The sequence below is a fragment of the Phalacrocorax carbo genome, chromosome Z (assembly GCF_963921805.1).
Source record: "Phalacrocorax carbo chromosome Z, bPhaCar2.1, whole genome shotgun sequence".
Classification (NCBI taxonomy): Eukaryota; Metazoa; Chordata; class Aves; order Suliformes; family Phalacrocoracidae; genus Phalacrocorax; species Phalacrocorax carbo.
In genome coordinates this window covers 85,702,687-85,713,176 of record NC_087548.1, presented here as the reverse complement: position 1 = coordinate 85,713,176, position 10,490 = coordinate 85,702,687, and the positions used below count along the sequence as shown (strand labels likewise).

At 54.2% G+C, this 10,490-nt stretch overlaps 2 protein-coding genes across 3 annotated transcripts; one reads left to right on the top strand and one right to left on the bottom strand.

Moving 5' to 3' along the window:
• Positions 1-1,155: 1,155 nt before the first annotated feature.
• LOC104050265 (acrosin) lies at positions 1,156-8,349 on the bottom strand. Of its 2 annotated transcripts, none has more exons than XM_064438370.1 (5): positions 5,248-8,349; positions 3,245-3,445; positions 2,632-2,897; positions 2,203-2,348; positions 1,156-1,721 (listed from the first exon to the last, which is right to left on the bottom strand). In XM_064438370.1, exons 1-5 carry the CDS (start codon positions 6,111-6,113, stop codon positions 1,362-1,364), a joined length of 1,839 nt encoding a protein of 612 aa, XP_064294440.1. In that variant the 5' UTR covers positions 6,114-8,349; the 3' UTR covers positions 1,156-1,361. The 2 variants fall into 2 exon arrangements, with proteins under 2 accessions (XP_064294440.1, XP_064294441.1); XM_064438371.1 differs by having other exon boundaries at positions 3,759-5,371.
• A 210-nt stretch (positions 8,350-8,559) lies between these two features.
• On the top strand, positions 8,560-10,169 carry EMC4 (ER membrane protein complex subunit 4). The gene is made up of 5 exons (XM_064438372.1): positions 8,560-8,697; positions 8,791-8,890; positions 9,054-9,207; positions 9,810-9,970; positions 10,089-10,169. The coding sequence occupies exons 1-5, from the start codon at positions 8,624-8,626 to the stop codon at positions 10,122-10,124; spliced, it is 525 nt and encodes a 174-aa protein (XP_064294442.1). The 5' UTR covers positions 8,560-8,623; the 3' UTR covers positions 10,125-10,169.
• Positions 10,170-10,490: the final 321 nt, after the last annotated feature.

Genomic DNA, 10,490 nt, shown 5'->3' with positions numbered 1-10,490 from the left:
ACTCAATTAATTATCCCTTGGTTCTTTTCCAAACTGCAAAGTCAGTTTTAGCTGGTTTTTGAGACAAGTTTCTGTCCTTATCAAGAACTTGTCCGCTGGTGGATTCCAGGCCTCCTGGCTAATCATTTTACACAGCAGCCAGATAAGTGTTTCGCAACAATTAACTTTCAGCTGGATAAGCATTCAGCAACAGAACAGTTAACTTTTGTTTTTGCATCCTAAAAGCCCCTTCCCCCTTTCACTTGAGAAGCTGAGCCCACATCAGGCAGAGCCACTTTCAGTCAGCTCCAAGACAGACCCACCCCTGGCCAAATGACACCCAAGCAGCAACATTGGTGATTGCATATTTAAGAAGGGGTAAAGACCACTGTGCAGCAGCTGTAGAGGGGAGCGTGAGAAAATGTGAGAGAAACAACCCTGCAGACACCAAGGTCACTGAAGAAGGAGGGGGAGGAGGTGTTCCAGGTGCCGGAGAATAAATTCCCCTGCAGCCCATGGTCAAGACCATGGTGAGGCAGGCTGTGCCCCTGCAGCCCATGGAGGTTAACACTGCAGCAGGTATCTCCCTGCAGCCCATGGAGGACACCATGCTGGAGCCAGCAGACATGTCTGACAGCAGCTGTGACCCGATGGGAAGCCCCTGCTGGAGCAGGCTCCTGGCAGGACCTGTGGACCCATGGAGAGAGGAGCCCATGCTGGAGCAGGTTTGCTGGCAGGACCTGTGACCCCACAGGGGACCCATACTGGAGCAATCTGTTTCTGAAGGACTGCATCCCGTGGAAGGGACTCACACTGGAGCAGTTTGTGGGAAGGCTCCCAATTGGAGAAATTCATGGAGGACTGTCTCCTGAGGGAGGGACCCCATGCTGGAGCAGGGGAAGAGTGTGAGGAGTCCTCCCCCTGAGGAGGAAAGAGGCAGCAGAAATAACATGTGATGAGGTGATGGCAACCCCATTCCCCATCCCCCTGCCCCACTAGCAGGGAGGAGGTAGAGAAAATCAGGAATGAAGTTAGGTCCAGGAAGAAAGTGGGGTGGGGGGTGTAGGCATTCTAAGACTTTTGAGTGACTCTTTCCCTTGGGGCCTTACTGTGGGCCTGCAGCCTTGTTTTGCAGGTGCTGGGCATGGACATCCTTGCCTTGCAGAGGAAGCAGAATTGGACTGAAGCATGGTTATCTGCGAAAAGTGGCAACTTTATTTCAAGAACTAGGTCAACTTCAGCATTTGTGTGCAGATATGGGAGAGGGGGCAGACAGAGCAGACCTCTGACATGCAGGCTGCGTTTAGCTCAGGAGGCATTGCCCCAGAAGGAACGGGTCGTGGTCCACTGCAGCCTGCACTGGATCCTGTTCATCCTGCTGATCAAGCCTTTTTCCCCCTTAGGACCTGCAGGAGCTCCTGCACCCGAGCAAAGAAGTCTACCAGCTTCTGGAGTGGAAACAGGCAGGAGCGAAACCTGCCTGCTTGCGTCGGATTTGGGCCTGGCCTCTGAAAGGGGGTTGAGGCAGTAAGAAAATGACTCCATGCCCGTGATGTTGGCGTGCCCCTTACTGCTGGGTACAGTCCCATCTGTACCAGGATCCAGCTGTAGAAGTGCTGAGTGGAGGTGTAGACTCCAGGCTGTTTTGCTCTTGCACAGCCTTTTCCCCAGCTGGTCACGCCAACAAGCCAGAAGTGGTCATAGGTATTGTCTTTGCACATGAGAGGACCACCGCTGTCACCCTGCAGAGAAGGAGAGAGGATTAAGGTGGTGTTGGGTGGCCCCTGTCAGCACTACGTTTGGCTCCTTCTCTCTCACAGCACCTGCCAGAGCTGTATTCACTGCACAGAAAGGCTGTGCTCAGGTGCTGGAGCCTACGGAACCTTCTCTGGGAGGCGGCAGCGGGCCTGTACGGTAGGGCGCTCTCTCATCTCTGCACAGTGATCCTGGATGTGCAGAAGATGGATGTTCCAGGATTGGGATCAGAACCCATGGGCTGCCAAGAGCACCAGATGGGCTTTCTGGGCAGAGTCCCAGGCCTCTGGGACAAGACAGGCACTGGGCAAGGACCTCCAGATGGGGAAGGGGAGGTGAGCCCCAACAGCAGCAGGGACCCAGCAGTGGGCGGGTGACTTGTCAGGCAAACCATGTGCTGGGGTATGTTTGGGCGGTTGTGACAGGGCTGTCTGTGCTGCTGGGGGTTGACTCGTAGCACACTCCTACCTGGCAGGTGTCGATGCCACCCTGTGGATAGCCAGCGCACAAGTTGTGGGTGTGAATGGCCCCTCTGTACCACTGGCTGCTGTTACAGAGGTTAACATCAATGAGGCGAACCTTGGCCTCCTGCAGGACATCAGTTGATCCTCCAGCTGTGAGCACAGAAAGGAATTAACACCACCCAGCAGCTCCTTGCCAGTTCTCCTTCCCTGCCTGGGCGAACCCCTTCCCTAGGTCTTGGTTTTGCATTTTGAGAGGTATCGTACCGGTGTTTCCCTTCTGTCTTGCTTTGGGTAGTGGGTCAGGCCCACCTCCCTATAGGCATACGTCCCCACAGCCTGACTCTGGCTTTCACCTCTTCTGTCAGGAAGCCCAACCCACCTCCCCAGTGTGCCAAGCTTGCACTCCTGACATGAGTACTTGCTGCAAACTCACATCTTGCAGTCGTGGAACCCCAACCACTGATGTAGCAGGTCGTCAGCTCCGACACTCTCAGCCAGGCATCGGGCACACAGGCAAGCTGTATGTAGTAGCTGCACTGAACGGGCTGGTCCAGCTCCAGCAAGGCAATGTCATTCCTCTCCGAGATATTACTGTAGTGTTCATGAACCAGCAGCCGCCTAATATTGCGCACTTGGGCCTCAGGGCCCAGCTGAGTCAACTGGGTGGCCCCGATGACTACGCGCCACATCGTGATGTGCCTGGAAGGCAGATGCAGAGAGGGGTCAGAGGGAATGCAGCCATGTGCTGCAGCAGCGCAGCAGTTGTTCCCTGCCTTCTGCTTCCCAAGCGACAGAGGAAGAAAGCAGCACTACAAAGGGTGCAACTGCCCCCCTAGCATGCCTTACGCTTAAGGAATGCCAAGATGGAGGCTGCTAGGAAGCAGCAGCATGAGCCCAGCCTTCTCCTTAGCAGCCTCTCTCTTGGGCTCCTGAGCGCCCAGGCACTGGGCATACTGCAAGGAAACAGGATGGGAGTAGCCTGTGGTGTTGGGGACAGGGCAGCTGCTAGTGTTGTGGGGCTATCCCCATTCCCTGGTCCTCCTTACCTTGCCTCAATGAAGCAGTGGGCTGCCGTGAGGACCCACTGTGGGCTGATGAGGGATCCTCCGCATACATGTCCCGTGCCTATTTCCCAGGGATCCTGGATGCTGACAATCCAGGGCCAGGCCCCTGGCTGGGCATCTGTGCCACCCACGACGCGTGACATGCCGTAGTAAGAAGCCAGGGGCCGGAGCCCGCAGGTCCCTCTGTAACCAGAAACTCATTACTGTCCTGCTCAATGGCTTGCTGCTGTTCAGGCTGAAGGTCAGCCACCTTCCCTCCCCACAAGGTGTTGCATGGATGGCAGGGCCAGGGGACCCCATGGGGCGTGTGCTCATCACCTGTTTCCACTTTAGCCCCATAGATGAGTTGTGCCAGTGGCCCAGCTGCTGGGAAGGAGCTGAGGCTCCCCCACAGGGCTCGGGAAGCTGTGGTGTGGTCACAGGGGACAAGCGGGCACCCTCCAGTGAACCCCATAAGGGTTGCCCAAGACCCCTCCCAGAGCATTGGGCCACTTACCCACAGCTGTCCCATGTGCTGTGCGCAGGCCAGCACACGGCCAGCAGGAAGAGGAAGGGGAGCAAATTCATCGCTGGCTGGCAGCTGCAAGGACCGAGGGCTTGTTGCCACCAGTGCAGCAGCCAATGTAGTGACTGTGGTGCCCTTGGCCCCAGGACTGATGTCACAGAGTTGCTAGTTCCGGATGCTGGGCACGGTGGCTTCTCAGGGTGGGGGATGGGAGCAACATGGGAGGTTCCAAGCAAGAATCCCCTCCAGCTGCTGGGATCAGACAGCCCAGAGATCTGGCTGGGATCAGGCAGACCTCTGCTGAAGGCTCTGCTTGTGGGAATGAGGGTGCATGGGCCCCAGGGCAGGCAGCAGCGCCTGGCTCCAAGCACTGCCTGTCAACACCTAGCAGGAAAAAACCCAAGTGTGGCACCACAGCCTTTGGGAAGCTCACTGTCACCCTGCTCTCTGCAGCCATTTGCCACCAGGCCCTTCCCAAAACACATAGGCCAGGAAGCATAACTACTACAAGCAGTATGCACATGTTTGGCTGCTGAAGAGGCAATCTGGTTCCCACTGTGCCAGGCAAGCCAAATAAGCCAAGCATACTCAAGCAGTGTCAAACCTTCCTGCACAAAGCACAGTGAAATGCAGATGCAACACAGTCCACGCTGGCTATGTCAGCAAGAGCCTCTGGCAGGCTTCATGTCCTTGCTATGAGTTACAGTGCTGTTCTGGGCCAACAGCCACAAGGGCAGTTGTAGCACCTGGTACGCACAGCCAAGCAGCCATGCAATTGTTAGCTCTAGACAGAGAAGGATGCTCCTGCTCTCAGCCCAATGCTTTTCTCCCTGGCTTTGGTAAATCCTGTACTGATACTGGATGGGACATTGATACCAGATGGGACATCCGGGATGTCTGGGACATCTGGGCATCATTGATACCAGATGGAATATCTGGTCCCTGTCTAATCAAGATAACCAAAGGCATATTTGCAAGTATGATAGGTAGGTGATATATTTACAAGCAAGGTAAGTTTAGGAAGTCTTTATGTTTAGACAACAGGAAGAGTCTGGACATGATTTAAACATCATGTCCTTGGACATTATATACTGGATATGATTTAGTATTGCACCCTGGCATAGTACATTCCTTACTCATTAAGAAGATTCAGCATCATGGAGCAATATATCCTAATTAGTAGACTTTTGCAAAATAAGCACATGGAAAAACCTTGAAAACAAGCCAAAAGGGAACTGATCATGCCTGAAGACTGAGTTCAACTAGTGAACTTGTTGAGGAAGACTATCGAAGAACCCCCTCCAGCTGCTAGGATCAGACAGCCCAGAGAGCCCAGAGATCTGCCTGGGATCCCCACTGAATACTCTGCTTCTGGGAATGAGGGTATCAGACCCTCACCCTACATAAATCGTCCTTCAAATATCTATAAAATTACCATAAAACATTAATAAATTGTCCACAAAACATCTACCACAGTCACCTAGTCCATAACTCAGGCTCCACATATTGTGGTGGTTGCTCAGGACAGGAGAGACGGCCCAGGGCCACAGCAGCCAGCTCAGGTGGGGTCACAGCTGCGCATCCACAGCTTCCTGCCCAGCTCCTCCTCCACCAGTTTGGGTGGCTCTTGCTACCATGCTTCCTACCACATGAGGAAGTGCGGGTTGCGGCATCTTCAAGGCACCTCCACCACTGTGTCCATATGGTGTCCCCTAGCACCAAGCCATGGGGTTTTACATTGCAGCAAACTCTTTCCTGGTCTGTTCCCCAGGGGCAGTTGTCCAGGGTCCACCAGGCCTTTGGGGTGTAGCTGCTGTGGTGGGTACTTCTCCACAAGGTGCCGCAGTGAGTGCAGGAGATGGTGGGGGTGAAGCAGGACAGAGGAAGGGAGAGAGAGGGGACAGGGAGAGGAACGGGGGAGTGAGAAAGGGGGAGATGGACAGATGAGAGGGAGGAGAAAAATGGAGAGTGGGTCGGGGTCAGGGACAGGGAGAAGGATGCAGCCGTATTGGGTGGGCAGGATGGAGGCAGAGGAGCAAAAGAGGGAGAGGGAGAAAGGACTAGGGAGGAAGGGGGAGAGGGGTCTAGTGAGAAGGTAAAAAAGGGGCAGGGAGGAGAAAAGGGATGGGAAGAAGCAATGGGATGGGGAGAGAGAATGAAGAAGACAAGGACAGGAAAATAAAAAAGTAAATAACACCCAAGGAAAAAAATAAAAAAGCAACCCCAAGAGATCAAATAATCCAAGAAATCAAAATATCTCAATAAACTAAAAAAAAAAATAAGCCAACCCACTGTCATGGTCTTATCCATGGCCTCATGTTTTGAGGTGCTCCAGCATAACCTCATGCACAGCCACTGATGCTTCAAGGTGTACCTGCTGCAGCATGGACTTACCCACAGCCACAGATGTTTTGACGTGTATCTTCTCCAGTATGAACTTATCCTTGGGCTACAATCCCTTCAGAGGCATACCTGCTGTGCCACAGATATAATCATGGCCACAGACACTTCAAGGTTTACCTGCTCTGGCATGGGCTTGTCCACGGCCATAGATGCTTGACGGTGTCCCACTCCCATGTGGACTCATCCCTTTGACTTGAGTTCACACTGGAGTTCCAGCCTGCCCAGTACAGCAGCACAGAAACAGCAGTGATGCCCTGGTCATCTACCAGCCCAGGTACCTGGCCATTGCTGTTATCAAAATGTTCCCAGACACAGCAGAGTAAGGTGATAAGCAGTACAGCAAGCAGAGAAAACAAAAAGCAGCCACTAATGTGCACTAGACTCTAATATAGAGTAAGGTAAGCGAGCCCCATGGCAAGCACAGGAGCTGGCTGATTAATAGCTAAGCAGCAATAACAGCTATAAATTCAGTCTAGCATATTTCAATGAAATCTGTTGTTATCTTGAACCCTTTGAGCCCCATGTTGGGTGCCAAAAAAGACTGTTGTGGTTTAGCCCCAGTCAGCAACCAAGCACCGCACAGCCACTCACTCACCCCCCACCAATGGGATGGAGGAGAGAATCTGAAGAGTGGAAGTGAGAAAACTCATGGTTTGAGAGTAAGACAGTTTAATAGGTAAAGCAAAAGCTGTGCACACTAGCAAAGCAGAACAATTAATTCATTCACTCCTTCCCATCAACAGGGAGGTGTTCAGCCATATCCAGGAAAGCAGCGCTCCATCACTCATAACGCTTACTTGGGAAGGCAAACACCGTTACTCTGAATATTGCCCCCTTCTTTCTTCTTCTCCCAGCTTTATATGCTGATGTCATATGATAAGGAATAGCCCTCTGGCCAGTTTGGATCTGCTGTCCCAGCTGTGCCCCCTCCCCTCCTGGCTTCTTGTGCACCTGGCAGAGCATGGGAAGCTGAAAAAGTCCTTGACTAGTGTAAGTGCTACTTAGGAACAACTGAAACATCTCAGCACTATCAACACTGTTTTTAGCACAAATGCAAAACACAGCACTATACCAGCTACAGAGAACAAAACAAACTCATCAAGCACACCCACAAGAAAATAAGGAAAATTTAAAAAAATGAAAAAAGACCTCAAGAAATCAAAACAACCCCATAATGAATGGGCGATTTAGACCGCTTAAAGAACCACTGTCAAAGGTATTGGCAAAGTGGCTTTATTGAAACACAGTGTTGCAAAAGCATGACTTGACAAAGTTTGATGGCAAGATTCACTCTATTAGTGTACTGCACAATCATTTCAACAATGATTCAAAACTACCAAGGCAGAGTCAAAGTTACTAAGACAAAAATCAAAGTTACCAAGACACAAAGTTACGCATAATACTGGTCACTCACCAAAGCTCTGCCATTGATGAAAGGTCTCTGCCTCAAGAAGCAACCTTGAGATGTGTCCCCGCTGAAGGGGAGACTAGCGCTACACAGCCAGGCTGCTTAGCTGGGAGAGCTGAAAGTCAGCTCACTCAGGCTGTCATAGTTATGGAATAAAGTAGTTGGCTTGTAGTCAAATTACATGTGATGGAAAAGGTATGCATGAGACTCCTTCTACCTCTGACTTTGTTCCTTGATAAATAAGTCTTGGAAAAGCCAACAATGATACCTCTGTTAATCACATGATCAGTGCTCCAAGCTCATATGCACCGATGCTCACAGAGCCACTCTACTTCTTTGTGGGTTTTCAGATAACAGATTAGAACGAGAAAAGTTCTTGGCCTGTTTACAGCCTTTGGAGGCTGTATCAAACTACTGATAGTTTGGTTAAGGAGTCCAGTGTATCCGTCACACATCCCCAATAAACAAATTAAAAAAAAAAAAAACCAACCACAAAACATCCCCAGGAAATCAAAATAAGCCGCCCCCCCCCAAAAAAAAAAAAAAAAAAAAAACCCACACCAAAACACCAAAGGGACGCGGGGGAGGGGGAAGGCGGGGGGGGACACGGGAAGAAGGGAGAAGGAAAGAGGGGGAAGGGAGCAGCAGGAAGGATTGAACCATCCTCACCACCCCGTCCACCACAGCAGCCGCCGCCGTCACTGTATCCGCGCAAGCACCAAGGGGCGGTCAGCGCGTCACTCGCCACCGGCTCGGGCGGAACCAGCGGTCCCGCACCTCAGTTCCGGGGGAGACGGACCGGGAGGCGGCCGGTGGGGCGCCGGGGCGCTGTGCGGGTGCTGCGGGCTAGCTGTGAGAAAGGAGGCTGCTGTGAGAAACGGAGGTGCCATACGGCTGGTATGGAGCTCCTATGGTGCTCCTATAGAGTTCATATGGGGCTGCTATAGGGTAGAGTGTTGCTATGATGTTGCTATGGGGCAGGATCCCTGGGACCCCTCACGTGACCCTTCCACGTGACGCTCCTCCCCGTTCGGGTACTTGCAAGATGGCGGCGGCGGCGGCGGTCAGGGGACGGCGCTTCAAGTGGTCGTTGGAGCTGGCGGCGGCGCCGGGGGGGCGGTGAGGCCCGGGGGAGGGGGTTTTGTTGGGGGGGGGTGGTTTAGGCCATCCAAGGGTCTCCCCGGCCTCACCTGCCCTCCTCTATCCCCCCAGGCCCCGCGGAGCCGCCGAGGGCCGAGGGCCGCTGGGGTTCGCCGAGCGGCAGCTGGGGGAGGGCGGCGTCCACGAGAGCGACAAAATCCTCATGGAGAAGGTGGGCGAGGGGGGAAGGGGGGGGGGGGCACGCCTCGGACGCCCGGGTTATCCATGGTGGGGGATGGTCCGTGTCACGGATGCCTGGGTCCCGTACGAGGGCGGCCCGCGCCCTCCCCGCCCCCACCACATCACGGACGCCTGGGACCCTTCTTTCCCTGCAGCGCTGCTGGGACGTGGCACTGGCACCGCTGAAGCAGATTCCCATGAACCTGTTCATCATGTACATGGCTGGCAACACCATCTCTATCTTCCCTGCCATGATGGTCTGCATGATGGGCTGGCGCCCGCTGCAAGCCCTCATGTCCCTCTCCACCAGTGAGTACAACTCCACGCTACAGCCCCATGCGGGTTCCCCTGATGTCCCCCCCACAGCCATCCCCTGCTGCATGATAGTTGCCCCACATACCTGCAGCAGTCCCCTGCCCTGCGTCTCCCCCTGCAACAGTCATTCCTATATGTTCCCCACGGTTGTCCCTGCAGCAGCCCTGGACATGCGTGTCCCCCTGCAACAGTTACCCCCATGTCAGTTGCCCTCATGTGCCCCCCAGTAGTAATCCCTATGACAGTCACCCACACATCAGGTCCCCCATATGTCCCAAACAGTTGCCCCCAAGTCAGTTGTTCCCGTGCATCCAATAGTTACCCCCACGTCACCCGGCCCATGCATCCTCCTACAGTTGTTCCTATGGCAGTTGTCCCTATGTCAGTCACCCCTATGTTGGTCACTCCCACATGCCCCTCAGCAGTTGCCCAACAGCCACCTCTGTGCCATCTGCCCCACACCTTGGCCACGGCTCTCCCCTGTGATGCTCCCCTGCCACTCCCCATCCATCATTACCCATAGTTGCCCACTGTGCTAGGTGTGTAGCATGTGGGTAACAGTGACAGGTCCCCCCGTGCCACCATATCCCCCACAGCACTGAAGGCACTGGAGAGCTCAAGCCGGCGGACACTGCAGGGGCTGGTGTTCCTGGTGGGCAACGGGCTTGGGCTGGCGCTGGCCCTCTACAAGTGCCAGGCCATGGGGCTGCTGCCCACCCGCCCCTCAGACTGGCTGGCCTTCGTCGCCCCCCCACAGGTGCGCCCAGACGCTGGGGTCCCCCTGCCCCATGCCTGCTCCCCCAGATGCCAGGGTTCCCCTGGCTTGGACATCAGAATCCCCCCACTCACCCCTTTTTTCTCTTTTCCCTCGGCAGCGGATGGAGTTCACTGGGGGGGGCCTGATCCTGTGAATGCACACACCCACCAATAAAGGCAATAGCAGGCTGGTGACATTATTTTTGGGGGGAATTCTGAGGGTTTGGGTGCTCAACCCAAGGAGGCTCTGGGATGGGTTGGGGTGAAAACTGTTTATTGGTGGTGTGTGTGCTGGGAGCACTGGGGCCTGTGCTGGGGCGCATACTGGGAGCACACTGGAGCTGCACTTGAAGCCACAGGGCATATACTGGGAGCACTGGGAGTGCACTGGAGCTGCACACAGAACCTCAAGGCCAATACTGGGAACCATAGGGCCTTCACTGGCAGCCTTGGGAGACACACTGGGAGTGCTCTGGAGCTGCACTCAGAGCTTCGGGGCCCGTACTGGGAGCTTTAGGGTG

What these genes read in the sequence shown, in the direction of transcription:
- LOC104050265 (XM_064438370.1), bottom strand. Translation starts at nt 6,113, where the DNA reads ATGAGGTTATGCTGGAGCACCTCAAAACATGAGGCCATGGATAAGACC. An exon ending in GAGCCTGAGTTATGGACTAG is followed by an intron (nt 3,446 to 5,247) that starts GTGACTGTGGTA and finishes TTCTGGTTACAG; the next exon opens with AGGGACCTGCGGGCTCCGGC. An exon ending in GTGGCATCGACACCTGCCAG is followed by an intron (nt 1,722 to 2,202) that starts GTAGGAGTGTGC and finishes CCTTCTCTGCAG; the next exon opens with GGTGACAGCGGTGGTCCTCT.
- EMC4 (XM_064438372.1), top strand. Translation starts at nt 8,624, where the DNA reads ATGGCGGCGGCGGCGGCGGTCAGGGGACGGCGCTTCAAGTGGTCGTTG. An exon ending in CCTCATGTCCCTCTCCACCA is followed by an intron (nt 9,208 to 9,809) that starts GTGAGTACAACT and finishes TATCCCCCACAG; the next exon opens with CACTGAAGGCACTGGAGAGC. An exon ending in CCTTCGTCGCCCCCCCACAG is followed by an intron (nt 9,971 to 10,088) that starts GTGCGCCCAGAC and finishes TTCCCTCGGCAG; the next exon opens with CGGATGGAGTTCACTGGGGG.